Here is a 17,892-nt window from a genome sequence, read left to right as displayed (position 1 = left end):
ACACGCACACACATTTCACAGCTTTTGACATATACGACATGGCAATACACTTCCCCTTTCCTCTTTTCTCCCTATGTGCGTTCATGTGCACTGGCAAAGTTAATGAGCTACAGCAGAGTTTATGTTGTTACATTTTGGAATCAGGTAGTGTCTGATATAATAAATATTATGTTTCATTCCAAAATGGGATTTCCACTATTAGATAGCAGATATTGAACTGGATTGATGGACTGTGGATAAATAATACCAACGTCTTTTACATACAAAATGACTGATGACGAATGGTTTTTTTGGTAATGAAGATACATTTCCACATGTTGCAATGTGTGATATCCACCCCAAGTGATGCATGCTTTTACAAATGAACTGATGGAGAGCTAAATAAAGGTAAAGAAAAATAATTTGGTGAAGCTGACTGAACTTTCGCTATCTTACCTGCCCTTAATGCTGAATAAAAATTAAACAATCCTCTATTTCTTACGTTACATTCATGAAGTTCTACTGTACACTATGAATGAGGACAGACCTGAGGTGTAGTTCATGCTTATCAGCATTCATCAGTGAATTGTGTCCTTTATCCGTCAGCTGAATGGTCCATTTATAGTTCTTACAGAAATCTTAAATGGAATCGTCTTGGATTCATGGATTGTCTGTATGTGGCTAATGTGGCCTTGATTACCTTTGCAAAGCCCCAATCAATAGATTCCAGAGCTAAAATGATTCGTAATTGTATCAGGCTGCTGCTCTTCATATCACCACTGTCCCCAATCGGACATTAATGATCAGTTATGGCTGTGTAGCTGGGCAAGTGGAGATCAATGAGAGAATGTGGTGGTGGTTTAGGGATCAGAGAGTTGTGAAGGCACTCTTAGTGAGAGAGAGAGAGAGAGAGAGAGAGAGAGAGAGAGAGAGAGACCATCCATGTCTATCTAGACTCATATTATTCCTGTAGAGACGACTTTGAATGAAGTTAATAAAAAGGTATTTATCACTATATTGACATTCATGATTCCAGTGAATAATGCGCAGAGAGAATGTCTTCACTTAAAGACTATTTTTAGAAAGAGTACAGAGGATTGATAGAGAGCTTCGTCATAAGGTGCAATGACAATCACCAGAGGCTAAATATCAGCAAAACCAATCAGCTTGTGATGGATTACCAGAGGAATAGGAGGCCACCTGTCTTGGTTGTCATCTAGGGAGAAGAAAGTGAAGAGGGTGGACTGAAATACAAATACCTTCGGGTCCAAATCAATAAAACACTAGAATGGACTCACAAGACTGAAGCTCTGTTCAGGAAGATACAGAGCAGACTGTTTTTCTTGAGAACACTTGAGATCCTTCATTTTGAGCAACAGGCCTCTGCAGATCTTGCATCATTATGTAGGAGCCTGTGCTCTGTTCCTTGCAGAGTGTGCAGGGGTGGTGGCATCAAGGTGTGGAGGTCAGCTGCAAAGAAGCTACAATTTCTAAAATGTGAATGGTTCACAAACATCTTGAACCGGGCACAGTCACAGCAGCTTCAAGGTGGGCACCCAAGATTAACCACCATTCACAAAGTCAGTATCTGACCAAATGTGGTGAAATATGGTCACAATCTGCCCATCTGTGTCTGAGTTATAACGTTGAATAATGGTCAGAAAAGTGCTTTTGCAGATCATAATGAGATCACACAGAAGTTGACCTTTTCATTTTGGATATAAAATGTCATTACTTCATAATTTTATCTTATAAGATATTTGCGTGGGATGAAGTCTTGAGAGAAATTTGAAGAAATTCCCTCATGCTATTTCTGAGACATCACACTCACAAGTATGGGACGTATGGACAGACGCACAGACAGACTACCAGCAAACATGCCTCTGGCATAAAAACAAAAGAAAGTAGAAAGCATACAAATGACCTTCATTTTGATGCCTAATTCTATATACAGTAAAACAATACACTACTTTGGTTTTTCAAATGCAAGTATTTATATAATAACATTTTCATCCCAATGCTGGGAGTCACATATTGCTTACGGCCCCAAACCAGCATTGTTTACAATTACCACATTTCCTTATTCATCACGATTGGTGATTTTGGCAACATAGATATATCTATATATCATGTCAGTAAAGCTGATGCTTAATTGAAAAGGAAAAAAAGGTAAGGGATATTTATTTATATATGCAAGGCAGGCTGGAAAAACCCAGCAGCTTGTTCACAAGTCTGATGTAAACCTGAAACACTTTAATATTTAATTGAAGTATCGTGAAATTAAAAGGCTCACAGAGAAGAGGCAGAGGACGGAAGATAGAAGAGAAACACTGCGAGAGAGAGAGAGGGGGGGGGGGGGGGGTCCTAGATAAGTCACTGAAATACAAAACAGCAGCTCACCTCTCTTTAATTACAAATATGCTGATAATGAGTTATTATCTTTAAAAGAAGAGGCTCTTCACTAGCATTATCAAAGGAAAAAAGACTGCTGACTGAGAGTGTCCTCTCCACAATAACATCAAAAGCAGTTGCAACAATTTGGAACAGATTTTCTAAATCTGCATACATCATGCTTTTAAATCCAGATTGATACTCTATTGATGTCCAGTATAGAAGCAGAAGAATAACCCCCAGAGTTGAGCTTGGATTCATTTTGACCTATGGTTTTACCGGGTCTGGGCTACTCCCAGCTATTTGGCCATCTGTCCCATAAAAGTAGAATAGTGACCCCCTGTGGATTCTACTAGATAATACAAATACAACATGACGTCACTCGGAAGCAAGAGCTAAACAACTGCCCCGCAAACATCTACATCTGTACAATGCAGATTTCAATGCAAATCATTTTTTGAACCGACGCTGTATTAGCTTTAACTGACTTCTAAGCACTTAATGGAAGAAAGAACATGCTCCAGGGTGACTAATTAAGATTCATAGTGCATTTACGTCCACCCCCATCCTCCTGTATACATGCTCCTTCACACACACACACACACACACACACACACACACACACACACGTCCAGCATGTCACATGGACATAATATGTATTATGCACGTCAGAGAGCGAATGACATGACATGTCCCTGGTGTGAAAGGGCCAATGTTCCTGACTTGCTGTTGGCAGGTGATTAGCAGAGAGTCAGGCTTCGCTGCCCCCCATCAGACATTATTGCACTGAAGGCTCTTTCCTAATACATAATTACAAGAGCCATATGAATCCCCTTCACATGTCTGAGGGGGTTAAAGCATTTACCAAGAAACCAAGAGTTGGAGTTCTCGGACAGAAAAGACATTATTTTAAGTCACAAGAGCATGTTTATTCTGTAGCTTCTAGATCTAGGGCGAGACTTTCTCCACATAAGGCGGAGATGGAGTAGTGAGAGGTCACTAATGATTCTGTCAATCAATACCTTGGCTGGTGTGTCACAGCAGTCTTCTTGCATCCTGCCAGGCCTGTCACTGTGCCCGGCCCACCTCAGACACAGTGGGGACCCAGCACACCCACACCTACAGCGCTACCATACAGTACATCTTATCTAGGTAAGACATTATGACAAGAGGGATTATGTCAATTAAATCGGCAGCCTACACACCCAGCATCACTCCTGAGAAATAAGAAAGAGTATAAACCTATCTGTACTCTGCCTCCTCAATCAATTTGCACCTAATGAATGAAGAAAAATGATTAAACATGCGAATTGCCTCCATGAGGCTTCAATAAACCCAAACTAATTCAAGCGAATCCTTAATCGCCTGACCTAGGCTTTTTGCATTGTGCCCGGTATTACAGTAACAGGATTGTAAAAGCATTGGCTCCAGTTACACCCATCCTCCAGTGATGAAGAGACTGGTGGGGGTTAGCATTAATTTCCAAAGCCTTATGTTGCATTTGCATAATTACCATAAATCATCACAGGGATGTTCTGGTCCACAGTAGAAGAGAAGTGGGAAAGTGTATTGGGAAATGGCACAGCTTGGAAGGATGACAATGTGCAGTAGACCAGTGACTTGATAGCGGACTTTGTAATGATAAAGAATAATCTTTTGGTGACATGTCCTAGTCTCTAGGAAACTGAAGGTTTATAGTCATATTTTATCTATGCTCTTCATTATCTGTGGCTTCTGTTATGTCATGTTTTGTTCATGTCTGAAGGTGGGACTTTGATTTCATATACATTCACTGCTAAATAATAATAATAATGATAATAATGATGCTCATCATCATCATCATCATCATCATCATCATCATCATTTCATATACATTGTGACTTTTACCTTGAAGTAAGTTCAAAGTGGCACTGAAGCACTTTCCTTTCCAGTGTGTGACTGAAGATTGCTGAGCTGCCTTTGTCCATCTATCAGTGAATAGTACAGGATGAGGTTAATGTATAGTAAATACAACAGAATAGGGACACGGTGAACCTGAGGGGGAGTCATTCATACAATAACAATGCTAACATCTTAGTATACTAGCCATTATACTGGGGTGCTGCGATATGTGACCTTCCCTGCTTTCTTCAACCTATAGTAATGAAAGATTGACTTGTACAGAATAGAAAAAGACTGCAAGGATTAAAATTATGCGAGCTCAGTGACAGGGCAACGATTTGTTCCCTGCATTGGATTAGATGGGTGAAAATGAATGTGAGGGGCTAAATGCTTTGACACAGGGTACAGTCTGTGCAGGCTGCTGGCTCAGTAATCTGCAGAAGTTCCGATGCTTTGTGTAATAATGAATTTGAGTCAGCTACAAAAAAGTCAGACGGTTATTTAAGGACTAGTCTTAGCAGACCTAGGAGTCAACCTGTAGACCTGAATAGGTAGTGCAACACTGCTCAATGTCTCTTATCCCTGTGGAGTCGACTACTGCTTTACTGTATGTACCGGTGCTGTACATACAGTAACTTCACCCAATTTCCCCAAACTTTGTCTAACCTCTTTTATCTCTCCTGCCAGTCGTCCAGAGCTGTTGCTGCAGCTGCATGACCCGATAAAGCCAGGAGAACAGTAGGTGGGTGAGCAAGTGATAAAAAAAAAAAAAGAGCCAGGACGAGAGAGGCTCGATTGAAGCATGAAGAAAGAAATGAGGAAAAAGAGTAAGACATTACATACGGGCAAAAGGAACTGATTATTGAGACAAAGCAAAAAACAAACAATGACATAACAGAAAAGAGGAGGAGGAAGGGAACATTCAGAGAGCATTGATGCAGAGGACAGAGATGGAGAAGCGTGACAGCTGGCAGACAGGGAAGGCGGTACTGCTCTGTTTGGCCCAGTCTCACTGCACCTTAGCAGGCCAGATGGGCTAACCTGCCACTGTGTGCCCTTCACCAGCCAACATGCATGGATGCATGCACACATGCACATATACACACAGAGGAATGTGTGCAAGTCAACAAAATTCTGCGCCTTCATAATTGCCTTGCTGAACTGATATGGCAATAAGATTTAACTAGTTTTAGGCACTATTGTTGCATATTTGTAGAATTATGTGGCCCAGATACGCCTAAAGGTGAAGAAATTCCTGACGAGTACAACCAAGCTACATATTCAGATGCACACGGTAGGTAACACATGACTAGAGTTATATAACTTTTGAGATGGTTGAGAGGTTGTTGCTTTTCAAAAAAATGTCTGTGAGGTACAACTGCTCCAATCAGTCCCCAAAAAAGTAAAAAAAAAAACACTATGATACTGGATCTCCCTCTAGTGTCAACACTCAGTTACTACATGAGAGATCTCAGTTCAGCACCATGGCAATGGACAGCTCCCATACCCAAAATGCAAACCGCACGAGAGCTTAGAAGCAATACAGGAGACTGGATTTTATTCTGAAGTCCACGATTAAAACACCTCAAAGTTTAAAGAATTAAAAAGAACCAAACTGCTCGAGTTGGTTTAGATTTTGTCTGGATCTTTGTTTTTGTCCTCATTTCTCAAATAATTTAGTGGCAATCCTGCTAGAAAAACATTCGGCCAGTCCCCAAACAGTATTGATTGATGTCTGGCTATAAAAATACATCTATCATCTAGACAGTCTGAAATTAAAGCAGTAGTGGTCTGTGTGTCCATGCGCCCCTGTCCCTGGGTGCTCACTCTCCCTGGTGTGTGTGCATGTGTATATTCTCGTAGGTGGTCGGGGTGGGGGGCTGTGTGTTGATGCGGTACTGTATTATGAAACAATAAAATTTAGACAGCTGATTCATATCTGGGCATAAAAGCCAGAGTTTTGTTAGGTTCCTTTTTAATGAAACCCATAATTCCTGCCTCCCCTCTATGGTGTTGCTATGGAGCAGAGGGATCGATCATAAAGAGAGATATCCAGGGCTGCTCTATTTTGCAGGATTGCCATGGCAATAAGTGAGCTAAGTTACAGTGTTAAAGATCATTTACGCAGTAAAAAGTCGCATGTCAATATATGTCAGTCATACACGGCTGAGAAGATTACACTCATTCCTCTTGAAAAAGATGAAAAAATAGCTTGCGTATAGAAACACAAAAAGACCTAGCATGACGAATGCACACAAGAAAGGTCACACACACACACACACACACACACAAACACACACACAAACACACACACACACACCCTAAAACAAATGTACTCACATATATGCTGCAGTGTCATGCAGCAAGGTTTTGTCAAAGACTGATGTTATAGGCACAAAGGTTACAAATTCAATCACTTTAGAGATGGCTGCCACATCACTGTGTCTCCATCCTTGCGTGCGTGCATCTGTAAATGTATAGACCCTGATGTGGATTGAAAATATATCGCTGGGTCGACAGAAACGAAACTGTTAGAAATTCAAACAAGGTGGAGCTGTCACGTCCGCCAAATGCATTACTTTAAAGAAAAGATAATCAAATAAACTAAAGAGAAAAGGGAGAAAGTGCACGAAGCGAAACAGAGTTAAGATAATATAGCAGATATAATGTGCTGGGATCAATCGATCAAAAAAAAGGGGCTCATATGAGAGGAGAGGACGAGCCTTCCCACAGAGGAGAGCAGATCTACAGCATCAGCACATTCAACCGGTGAACCAACATCTGTTTTTCATCTTCCTTTCCTCTCTACCCCTCTCCTCTGTTTCACTTGACCTTAGGGAGCTAATGCGCACACACACTCATGCACGCAAGCACGCACGCACACACACACACACACACATACACACACACACACACACACTCTCTCTCAGTGATGATCATCCGCCTTTGTCAGAAGGTCTGAGTCACTGAGCTAAGCATTTCCTGGCCATCCCAAAGGAGGATCTCAAACACAACCAATATTTACTGTGTGTGTGTGTGTGTGTGTGTGTGTGTGTGTAACCTTACAGAGTGACTTTACCCCACAACCTTCTTGGTCTGAATGCTGACTGTCAGCTGCTCACATCACACGTTACTGTAAATCTAACAGCTCTGTAGGGAGCACACATTTATTCCAGTTTCTCACCACTCTGAATTCTCTTCACTCAAACCCCATCTGACGCCCCTTTTATCTACAAGAATCCAAATCAAACAGTCTTCTTCTGTGTAAAAGCTTTTTCTCTGTAGCAACTGAGTGGACAAGTACCACCTAAGTGTGCTCATACACACAACTCTCCCAGCCGTCTCTGAGATTTAACCTGCCTGTTGACTTCAGGCTCAGAGATTAGTAGAGAAGTGTACACACACACTTGCTATTCAGCCAGAAGGCTGAAGTCAACGTCAGTATAGAATTATAATGACCAGAACAGACGCAGTAGAGAAAATCCTGGGGATTTATTGTGGTCTGGTTAAATGAAGGGAGGATGTGCTGAATGAGAATGGCTCTTCCAGGGATTTCAATTCTCAGTGTGCTGCTGCTGTGTGGGAGAGTGTGTATATGCCAGACCAACCCCTTGTATATTTACTCTCTGTTCCCAGAGAGGAGGCTGGTTGTGAGTCTGCATACTGAAGAAATTAGTTAAGAGATATTGCCCCCTTCTGGACACAAATGGGAGTATATGCACTGTCTCAGATCAAAACTCTAAACACACATGTAACATTTTAATACATGTCACATACTCATAATACATGCCTGTGCATGCATTTAAAAATCACAGCCAACATATGACCATTAGGACTCCTTTCTATTCAACTGTCCGAACAAAGAAGCACATCCTTCTGAAACACTGTCACAGCATTGTCCTGAGTTTGCAAGAAGAATATGTTTGACTTACTGGGGTGCTGCCATCTGACAGGGTCGCCATGCTGATCGACATGCTCATCTTGTCAGAGGAGGACAGGGAGGGTGGGGAGGGGCTCCTCTTCTCCACTTCCTGTCTCTGGAGGAAGTCACGCCAGGCCCTCTGGATACTACATGTAGTGATGAAGGGACATCACATAAGAATGGATGATCATTCAAGCTTTTAGATATAATGCATGACCTTATATTATAGTATATTATTATACTATTTTATCCACCTTATATTATTGTATTTTTTTTCCCCGAATCAAAGTTCATACATTATACTTTCCAAACGATCCCAGTCCCAACTGATTCCTATTGTAATCCTAACTGGACTAGCAGTTCACAACGTTTTTGGCTTGTGACCCCGCAAAATGAAGTAACCTCATGACAAGTCACATATGTCATTACGTTATGTGCATCATGCTTGGACGAGGCAAAACTGTGCAGTATTTCACAAGTGAAATGTGAATTTAAAAGAAAAGTCACCAAAAACTGAGCGGTATGTTCTTTTTCATTGTCTTTGACCTGGAGGGGTCTTAAATCTCAGGTTATGGAATCACTGACATACAGGGAGGGTTAGAGATATGCACATCTAGGACCCAGGAAGGAAGTTTTCTATTTTATTAGAAATACTGTGTGTAATCAGAATAGAAGTCCACAATTGCTCCTTTTCAGGTGTAGACAAAATATATACTCACATCAACACCTTGGTCTCAATAGGCGGCACGTTGATATTGATGTTGTTGTCTAGGTCCATGGTCAGATGATTACTGAGGCAGGAGAGAATGGGAGGGGGTGTAGGGGACATTCAGAGGACACACACAAGTCCAATCTCAGCCTGGGTTATCAATAATTAAGCATTGGTCCCATCTGCAGGGAATGGGCTTTTTTACGAAACACAAGAGCAGGCTGCTCAGTCTTTGTGTTGAGTTTAGTGAGTGTGTAGGTGTGTGTGTATAGACTCACCTCTGCAGCTGGAAAGCTCCATCATTAACATGCTTGAGGCCACTCTGGAGGCTCTTCAGCTGCTCCTGTGTGGAGAGACAGCATAAGGGACAAATAGAGAGACAAAGAGAGAGAAATAAGAAGTTGTCATCTCAGATATGTGGCTTTGTTGCAGACACGGGAAGAAGACTTTGCAGCAAGAGAAGATCCCTACAGTGAATGTGTGTGCAAATATGAGCCAATTTTTGGCAGATGTGTGAGCATTGTGCTGAGCTCAGGGACCCCTGCAGCAAGTGGTCTGGCAGCATTTTGGCTCAGTTAGATGTTTTCTTGTGAAGTTAGTTAAGTAAGCTTTGGAAGTACTCGGCTGAATCGCTGCTTCAGCATTTTCCAGGCATCTGGCCCAGAAGCAAAGTGAAAGTCAAAGAGGAGAGCTGAACAGAGAGAGAGACAGGTACGCCAGAGAAGATACAGCAGGACACAATTCATGAACTATGACACAGTTGTTGTGCAGATGTGGCAGGCAGGTTGGAGATTAGAACGATGAAACTTTCACATTTTCACTGAAATTACTCTTAGCTCCTCTTCTCTCGCCTGCTGCTCTCCTCCCCTCTGCTTCATTCTCGAGCTTTAATAGTGCTGTGTAATGAGGACAGGCCTGCCTCTACATAATTGAGCAGACTAATTCAATTACAAGGGAGCAACAAAGTTTAAGTGGAGCAGTTCTTCCTGATGAGCCAGGAGGGTCACATCAGGGCACTGAGCTGCTACCAGCTACTTCAAAGTGTTTTTGTGTGTGTATTTACAGTAAAACCTGCAAAATCCTCCCCTTTTATTTGACTGTTTGTTTGATTGCTCCATTACCACATAATGAAGTATGCATGAAAGAATATATTGCATCTATACAGCAGATTGGCCTATAAAGCGACACCGATTCAGAAATATATTACATCTATTAGATGCATTACCACACTAAGAAAAATGGCTTCACTGCGGTAGTTACTTGGTCCTAGGTGTTTAATATTCATTACCAAGCATATACATATATATATATATATATATATATATGCTTCCCCCTTAATAACTATGAAAGGGTCTCAGAATATCCTTCTGAAATGTAAATCAGCACATATGTATGTATCTAAATGAAACACAGCTGAACACAAAGTTGCTGTCGAAACACTCCAACAACATATGTTGCTTTTGATAAGAAGGTTTATCTTGTTTGGCTGTTTGTCCACTCTCACTGTTGTGGGCAGTGTTGTTTTTCTCATTTCTCTCTCTCTCCCAGAGGAAACAAGCAGCTCATTAGACAGAATCAAGGACTCTGACTGGTGATCAATGATTGCTTCAAGGAGCTGTTTTTCATCTCTTTCTGTCCATTTGTCTTACCCTCTGAACTTCTCCCTATTTAAAAGTGGATCAGTGAAAGCATAACTGTAGCTCCGATGTGGATTTTATACAGACTGTGAACTTTCTGCTGCTTTGAGAGTCAATGTCACCTCAGTCTGTCCAAATCCGCTCTAATGCTATCCAGGAAAGAAAGCGGTCTCTCTCATATATATACCACCACCCTCGCACATACACAGCCAGTCAGACACTTTTAAACAGACTTTAAAAAGTGTCATTTGGGATTTTGAGACAGACAGGGCAAGGCAGAGAGGATGAAAGGACAGAGCAAAAGAAAGAGAAATAGCCCAAAGACAGAAGAATAAACTTAAAGGACACAAAAATAACTTAAAGTCAGTGAGATGCAGACTAAAGATTTGGGTTGTGAGAGAGACTACAGACAGAGAAACGAGCAAGTGGCAATGATGGAAAGATGAACCAAGTATAAATGAGGAGGGGAGATGTGTGTGAGTATGTGTGTGTGTGTGTATGATTGTTAGGTTCTGGGTAATGGAGTTGCTGGGGGACTGAATGAGGCGATCATTTCAATTTCCCCTAACAGTTTCTGATGGGATGGGCCTGTCCAGGCAAACTATTGGCCCATCTCACCAACAAGCAAAACACATGCACACACACACACACACACACACACACACGCACACATTCAAGCAGGCACACACACAAAAAGAATACAAATTTGCACATGGACAAACATATAAGTGATTTAAAGCCTACAGCACCTGCACAACCTGCACTCAGAGTATCTCCATGGCCTCTCAACCAACAGTTCAACCACAAGTACCACCTTCTCCATACTCTCCTTATTCAGTATACTCTCAAAACATTTCAGTAGTACAAACTGACAACATCAAACAGAGATTGTGGTAAATCTGATTATCACAACAACAATAAAGTAAATTTAACAGAAACAAGTTCATAATAGCAATACTGCTGCTGATAGTGACAGAACAGCTTCTTATACTTTCATCACTGCCTGATTAATTTGTGTTGTAATCATGCATCTTTTTCAGTCAGATTTAGCCTATAGTAAACCTCAGTACATGATTTTACATGATTTCACATTGACATTACATTAACAAACATTCTTATGGATCCAAAATTAAAGTTTACAATAATCTGCAGCAGGCTACATTTAAGAATTTACTCAACCCTGAATCTCACCTTTGTATTTTTCTTTTTATTATTGATTATGTTTGTGTGATATATATATGTTTGTGTGTGTGCTTGCAATTCCACTGATATACAGTGTGCATTATTCACCACTTAAACAAAACCCTGACTTCAGCGAAACATTTACAATGGTCTTGATAATTGATTTCAAATTGTATAGCTATATACATTTTGTGATTATTTTGTACCAAACCAAAGACTGTATGTGTTGTCAGAAATAATGTATTTGGTCCTGTCTAAAAGTCTCTTCTTTAGCTGTCCACACCTGTATCCTTCCATCCCTGCTTCAGTGGAAAACCCCATTTGTGTCTGGAGTAGGAATGCCAAAAAAGTACCAGAACATAAACCAGAGGTTTGCATAATTTAGTGGCAGAGTTGACAGAAAATCTATAGTCATTTTGGGCTTTGGCAGTGCCAAGCAGGCCTGTATTGATTGGTGTGTGTGATTGTGTGTGTGTGTCTGCAAATATGTGTGTTGGTGGATTTATGGTAGAGTCAGGCAGAGCAGAGAGAGAATGAGGCAAGGAGGAAGAGAGAGAGCTGCGGATGGAAAAGAGACCTTGAACCCGCAGTGCACTATACTACAACAGAGGAAATAGAGTTTCTAACAGCCAAATAAGACTATGAGCCCGCTTTCTGAATGTTATCTGTATCTCCACGTCTCTCCTCTTTCATCAATCTTAACTCCACTTTCCAAATATTAAATGAAAACAAAATAAGACAAGTGTGAGGAGTGAGAGTGTGAGATGATGACACGATCACAGTGTGAGGAAAGCACTGGTCTTCCTCTTGGAGAGGATGACAGAAATACGGACAGATATAATAAAGTGCAGTGGAATTACAGTTGTTTGGGAGGTTCCTTATTATCTGTGGGACAGACACAGTAGTAGGTCTGGAGCAGGTTTAGAGGGCCTGCAGAGTTTGGAAGAGAGAATCAGACTCTTGCCGCTCCCTTCATCCTCATGCAACTCCATAAATAGCAATCCATGGAAATCCATGGAAAAGGTTTCTATAACCATTTACGATATACAAGCCCAACAGTCCAGTGGCAAATCAATAGTAGCAATATTGCTGGAGCAAAAGGGACAGGAACAAGTAACACTTGGTTAAACATTAGTCAAACACAAGTCTGCCTGTCTGCTTTGGTCCAAATTTAGTCTAAATTCAGTCCATATTGCAAAATTTTAGATAACCGAATATACTAAATAACTTCAGTCATTTCAGATTAGCGCTAGGAGTCGCACGAGAGCACCAGCATCTCAGATGGCAACAAATGCTGCCAATGAGATAAACAACGGAAGACTAGGCAGGCAAGAGGATGTACATCTTGACTATTATTTCATTGGTTGGAAATGATTTTTACAATTTGGATGCCGCCGGGGCCAGTGGCAGCCAGCGGCCATGTCAGAGGTGATGCAGAAGGTAACGGGACAGTAGAAGCAGAGGGAGCCTGGGGCTGAGCAGCTAGAGGCGCAAGGTGCACAGATTTAAATTCTTGGGTAAAAAAAAAAAAAATTTCTACAACTTAATATACCTCTGAAAATATGTCTTTTCCTCTTCTTCTTGAAAACGGACTCTTTTAATATCTGTGCTCCTCTGATGCCTCTGGTCTTTAGACATTTGATAGGAATTGTTTCATTCTTTCATAGTGATGGCCTTAGACACATGACTATAGAGAATAGGTTGGAAAAGCTTGTTGATGTGCCAAGCAGGACAGGGGTTGAGTCAAGCTCATTTCAAGAATATTTAAAACAGACAGGTCTTTAGGAAGGTGAAAACCATCTTAAACTGTCTCGACCGCTCTCTGTGCTGTAGATCCCCTGCTAGGAGGCTGTATTGTATAGCTATTGATACACTGAACATGGAATAGCTCATGCACATTAAGAGCTGCCCTCTCTGTCTTTTATTTGCACTTAACACTATCTCACTTCTGATCTATACCACTTATTGTTTTTACAGTGCTGTTGTCTTTACTGTCTCAGTTTTTTTCATCTTTTTTTTATTGTCTCACAGTTGTGTGTGGTGTCACTGTTGTCTTATTATCTTGTTAAAATAATGTTTTCAAACATGGTGGCAGATCACATTTTCTATAAGTGAACTATCAAAAATGGCTTAAGGTGTCTTGACAAAAGACAAAAATGACTTTACTGAAAGGAATATTTTTTTAGAGAATATGTTTGTGGTCTTTTTCCTGCTGAAATCAGCAGTTGGGTTCGTCATAGCGGTCGTGCCAGGTGGCAGTGTTTCTCACAGGGTGATTAACTTGTGAGACTTATTTAGCTTGTGATGGAAGGAAGAAGAAAAACTGTGTTATAGCGGAGAGACAACACAAGAGCAGTAGAGGGAAGGCTAAGTGATTGATGCTTTGAGAAGTTAGATACCTCAGCTGCAGGGGACAAAGGGCAGGGGAAAGATAAAGATGCAGCACTTTGCAGAGAGACAGAAAGTGATTTGGTTGAGAGTCAACCAGGGAGTTAAAGAGGAAGAGAATATGAAAGTAGGTTCTTCGTTGGCGGCGAAAAGAAGGGATATAGAGGTAAAAGAACAAGCCTGTGGGCTCCGAAGAAATTAAACTGGACCAACGCCAGCCAGGCTGAGAAACACAGAAAAGAGAGAAACAGCCTGCCTGGGAAATGGCCTTCAACTCTCCTGTACATGGGGTGTAAATCTGTCCCTTGTACCTCCAATTGATCCTGACACACATACTAACATGCACACACGTGATTTAAATAGGTCTCCTGTCCTTCTAAATACCCCCTTAACTCAGTTTAGGAGAGACAGACAAAGAGAGGACACAAAAACACACATCAATACAGTCTATAAAATGTCATAATCTATGTCCTCTATTGTTGCAATATATTTTAAACCCTGATGCTCTTTAAGGTCACATACTCCTCTTTCCCTGCCTGCAACATAACAAACATGAAACATTCTCATATTTTTCCACTTCTACTACTTCTTGCTCTCATCTCTTCATGGTTGTCTTGTATTCCCTCCACAGTCTCTCAGTCTAAGATGGTTTTCCTCTTCAATACTTGATGAGCTTCCTGTTGTGAGATGCTGGCAACAGATTCCGGGTCGTCACTTTATCGTCTTCCAGCACTGCAGAACAGTGGCCAGCTGTGTTTGTTTTCCTGATGAACTCAATTAACTCTGGTACACAGTCTACAGAAAGCTGCGCACACGCACCCATAGACATTTATATGGAACACAAACACACTTATAGACTGAAATCAGATAGACCAATAAGAAACAAGCAACAAACTCTTTGCTCCTTAAGAAACAAAGGCAGCTCTGAATTAAGAGTGTCCAATGTCCCTTCTTCAGTGGCTTAAAATCAACAAGAGAGACCAGACAATGCAGGTTCAGTTCAGTTTACAGTGTATTTTATGAATGGTGATCACATGTATATAGATCACACACGACCACAAGAAAACAGTCACACTCTCACATAATCTATTTATAGTGTACACACACTATAAGTGCTGCAAATTTGCACATAGAGATGCAGTAAACACATTTATCCAATGTAACCATGGATAATAATCTGTTTTACCTACATGTAAGTATTATTAAATTAAAATTAAGTAGTCCCTGCAAAAAAATAGGCCACCTAACTGTTGGATAAGCATATGGTATATTATAGTAAGTAGGATAAGATAGAAAGATAGTATAAGTATAAAGAATGGAAAGCAAATGCTGAAGAATAAAATGGAAATAATAAAGTATGGTACAGTGCTAGTTGCTAATATGTGTACTAAAGTACAGTTCTTCACTAAATGTGTTTAGTTACATTTCACCACTGCCCACTTGGTTCAGTGTCTGGAACTAACATCAATATGTCAGCCATCAAGCAAACAAAGATCACCTGCATGAATTATTTCTTGCCAGCTCTGTTTGGACAATAACCAGGTACTTTTAATCCAAAAATGATATAACCTTGAGACTAGGAGTTACTTCAGTCACTTTCCAGCCATGACCTGGTCCTCCACTGATGGTAACCAAACGTGGTTTACACACCATCATACCATCTGCCATAACTACAGAGATCCCTTCTCATACACACACACACACACACACACACACACACACACACTAACGATCCAGAGGGCTTGGAGGCAGCCTCTATCAGTCAAGCCTCCCTGGGGCCCTTTGGCCCAGCCTACCAGCCAGCACCATCTCTGCCATCATACTCACATCCTCATCGCTCTCCTCTGCCACGGGGACACAGAACCTGTCAGTACGTGTGTGTGTGTGTGTGTGTGTGTGTGTGTGTGTGTGTGTGGGAGTGATAGCAACCGAGGACAGGTACTGTTATCTGTAGCCACTCCTGGCCAGACACTGTGTCTTCTGGCACCCTTGTGTGAGTGTGTGTGTGTGTGTATATAGTTTTGCTAGTGTCCATTGGGATTCAATGTCCACACACAGGCAATGTCGTCCCTAAGTGACCCCGCAATCAGAGTTGGCTGGCACTCTCCTTTGCTATTGCTAATAAGAGAAAACCTAAAGAGTCAAACAAGCTAGTAGAGAGCCATGGAGAAAAGGCACAGTAACACTCACATCACTGCTGTATAATACAAACAATTACAAATGACAAGAAAATTGACAAGAAGGGTGAGCAGGTGAAAGATAGGACAAGAGATGTGAAAGGTAATGATTAGCTCATACAGACCCAGTGTGTTTCTTTTTGGGTTTTTTTCTGATTTTCCAGTGCTTAACAAAAGCACTATGGCAGAATGTATTCAGAGGAGGGGCTAAGCTTAGTAGAGACCGGACAGTGTGTTAGCACTGCCAGCTGTGCGAGATGAGGGGAGTTGACGGGGGTTAACACACAAACACACACACACTTACTTCAGGTTCCTGGTTGTCCAGGCAACAGAATGAGCATCTGTGCGGTGTCAGGCTGGAGCAGAAACTGGTCCGCCATGGAAAAACATAATTCTGTGTACACAGTATGTTGTGTGCGTGTTTGTGTGTCTTAGTTTCCTGGTGAATGAATTATTGAGTGATGCGCAAGTAAAATATCTGTCAGTCATGCTCGTCTCAAGTCATATATTGTTTGTAGAACCAGAATAACCATCAATGTATTTGTTATGTACAATCATGTAACAGTAAATTGTATTGGTTATGTAGATGCACAAATGTAAAGCAACACAAGGCAACAGAACTTTGTAGGGAAGAAGGCAGTGTGGCCAAAAGAGCTAATCGCTACAAATAACTATAAAAAAATCTTCATGCAACATACAATGCAGTTGATTCATATTTTAAAGTTATGTCTTCTCACATACTGACATCAAGATAGAAGTGAGAACGTTGCAAGTCAAAACCTTCCCTTAGTACAAGAAATCAGGAGAGAACAATGCACCTCATAAGAGGATCTGTCACTGTAAGGGCATGCACATCCTTAGTAATGTCCATTACCACTTCCTCCTGTCCTTATTGCCTGCAGTATTATCCCTGTGTAGTTAGCACTCCCATCTCCCCTGGTGGGCCTTAATCAGAGCTGTAAAGCCAGCCGTTAACATGCCAGAACAAACACACAGTAAAGCAGCTCTTTTTACAACACCACTCAATACTACCTGTCCTCCACGGCAGCCGAGCAGAACACCACTGTACTAACGACTGCACTGCTGAGCGGAGAGCAATATATATGCAGAGATCTGAAGGTAAATGTATGCAACAGTAAAGTCTCTTTTATTGGGCATTATGGTCAAACGGAGGGATCGGTATTGTTGCTTAATAAGATTGTAAAGGCAGCTGTGGGGAGAGTAGTAAAATAGATGCAGACTAAGGAATACGAGCTCCCTGGGGGCTTTTTATTTAAGGTGATATGATCCTATTTGGAACTTTATTTTGCATCTGAACAAGTTTTGTTACAGACCTCTTAAGTGTATTCAACTTTATTTGTGCCTTGCCCATTGCTTGCAAATTAGCTTTCACAACTCTCAGTGGAAGGACTCAGACCCAACCCCTCTTAGAATAAGAGTTTTAATTGCTCCTACAAACCAAAGAACACTTAAAAGCTCCATTTGGCCTTAAAAAAGTCCCCAAGTGATTTAGGATTGCACTTAAATTAAAGTTGGGGAACTTGCAAGAGACAAAGCAAAGGAATGGTCAAATTGATGCAGGCCAAGTCATTATGATTTTCAGTCCTTTATATGGGTCAAGTTCCA

The 17,892-nt window shown here is 41.2% G+C and overlaps 1 protein-coding gene across 1 annotated transcript in view; it reads right to left on the bottom strand.

Moving 5' to 3' along the window:
• The window catches only part of schip1 (schwannomin interacting protein 1), a 203,805-nt gene that overhangs the window by 129,888 nt on the left and 56,025 nt on the right, over positions 1–17,892 (bottom strand). The window contains exons 6-8 of the mRNA XM_070829888.1: positions 9,161–9,225; positions 8,893–8,964; positions 8,184–8,319 (exon numbers count right to left, since the gene is read on the bottom strand). Coding sequence (XP_070685989.1) covers positions 8,184–8,319; positions 8,893–8,964; positions 9,161–9,225 — 273 coding nt within the window. The remainder of the gene's footprint in view (positions 1–8,183; positions 8,320–8,892; positions 8,965–9,160; positions 9,226–17,892) is intronic.

This window comes from Pempheris klunzingeri, chromosome 4 (assembly GCF_042242105.1).
Source record: "Pempheris klunzingeri isolate RE-2024b chromosome 4, fPemKlu1.hap1, whole genome shotgun sequence".
Taxonomy (NCBI): Eukaryota; Metazoa; Chordata; class Actinopteri; order Acropomatiformes; family Pempheridae; genus Pempheris; species Pempheris klunzingeri.
Note: the sequence above shows the minus strand (reverse complement) of the source record. Positions and strands in the feature narration are given on the sequence as shown.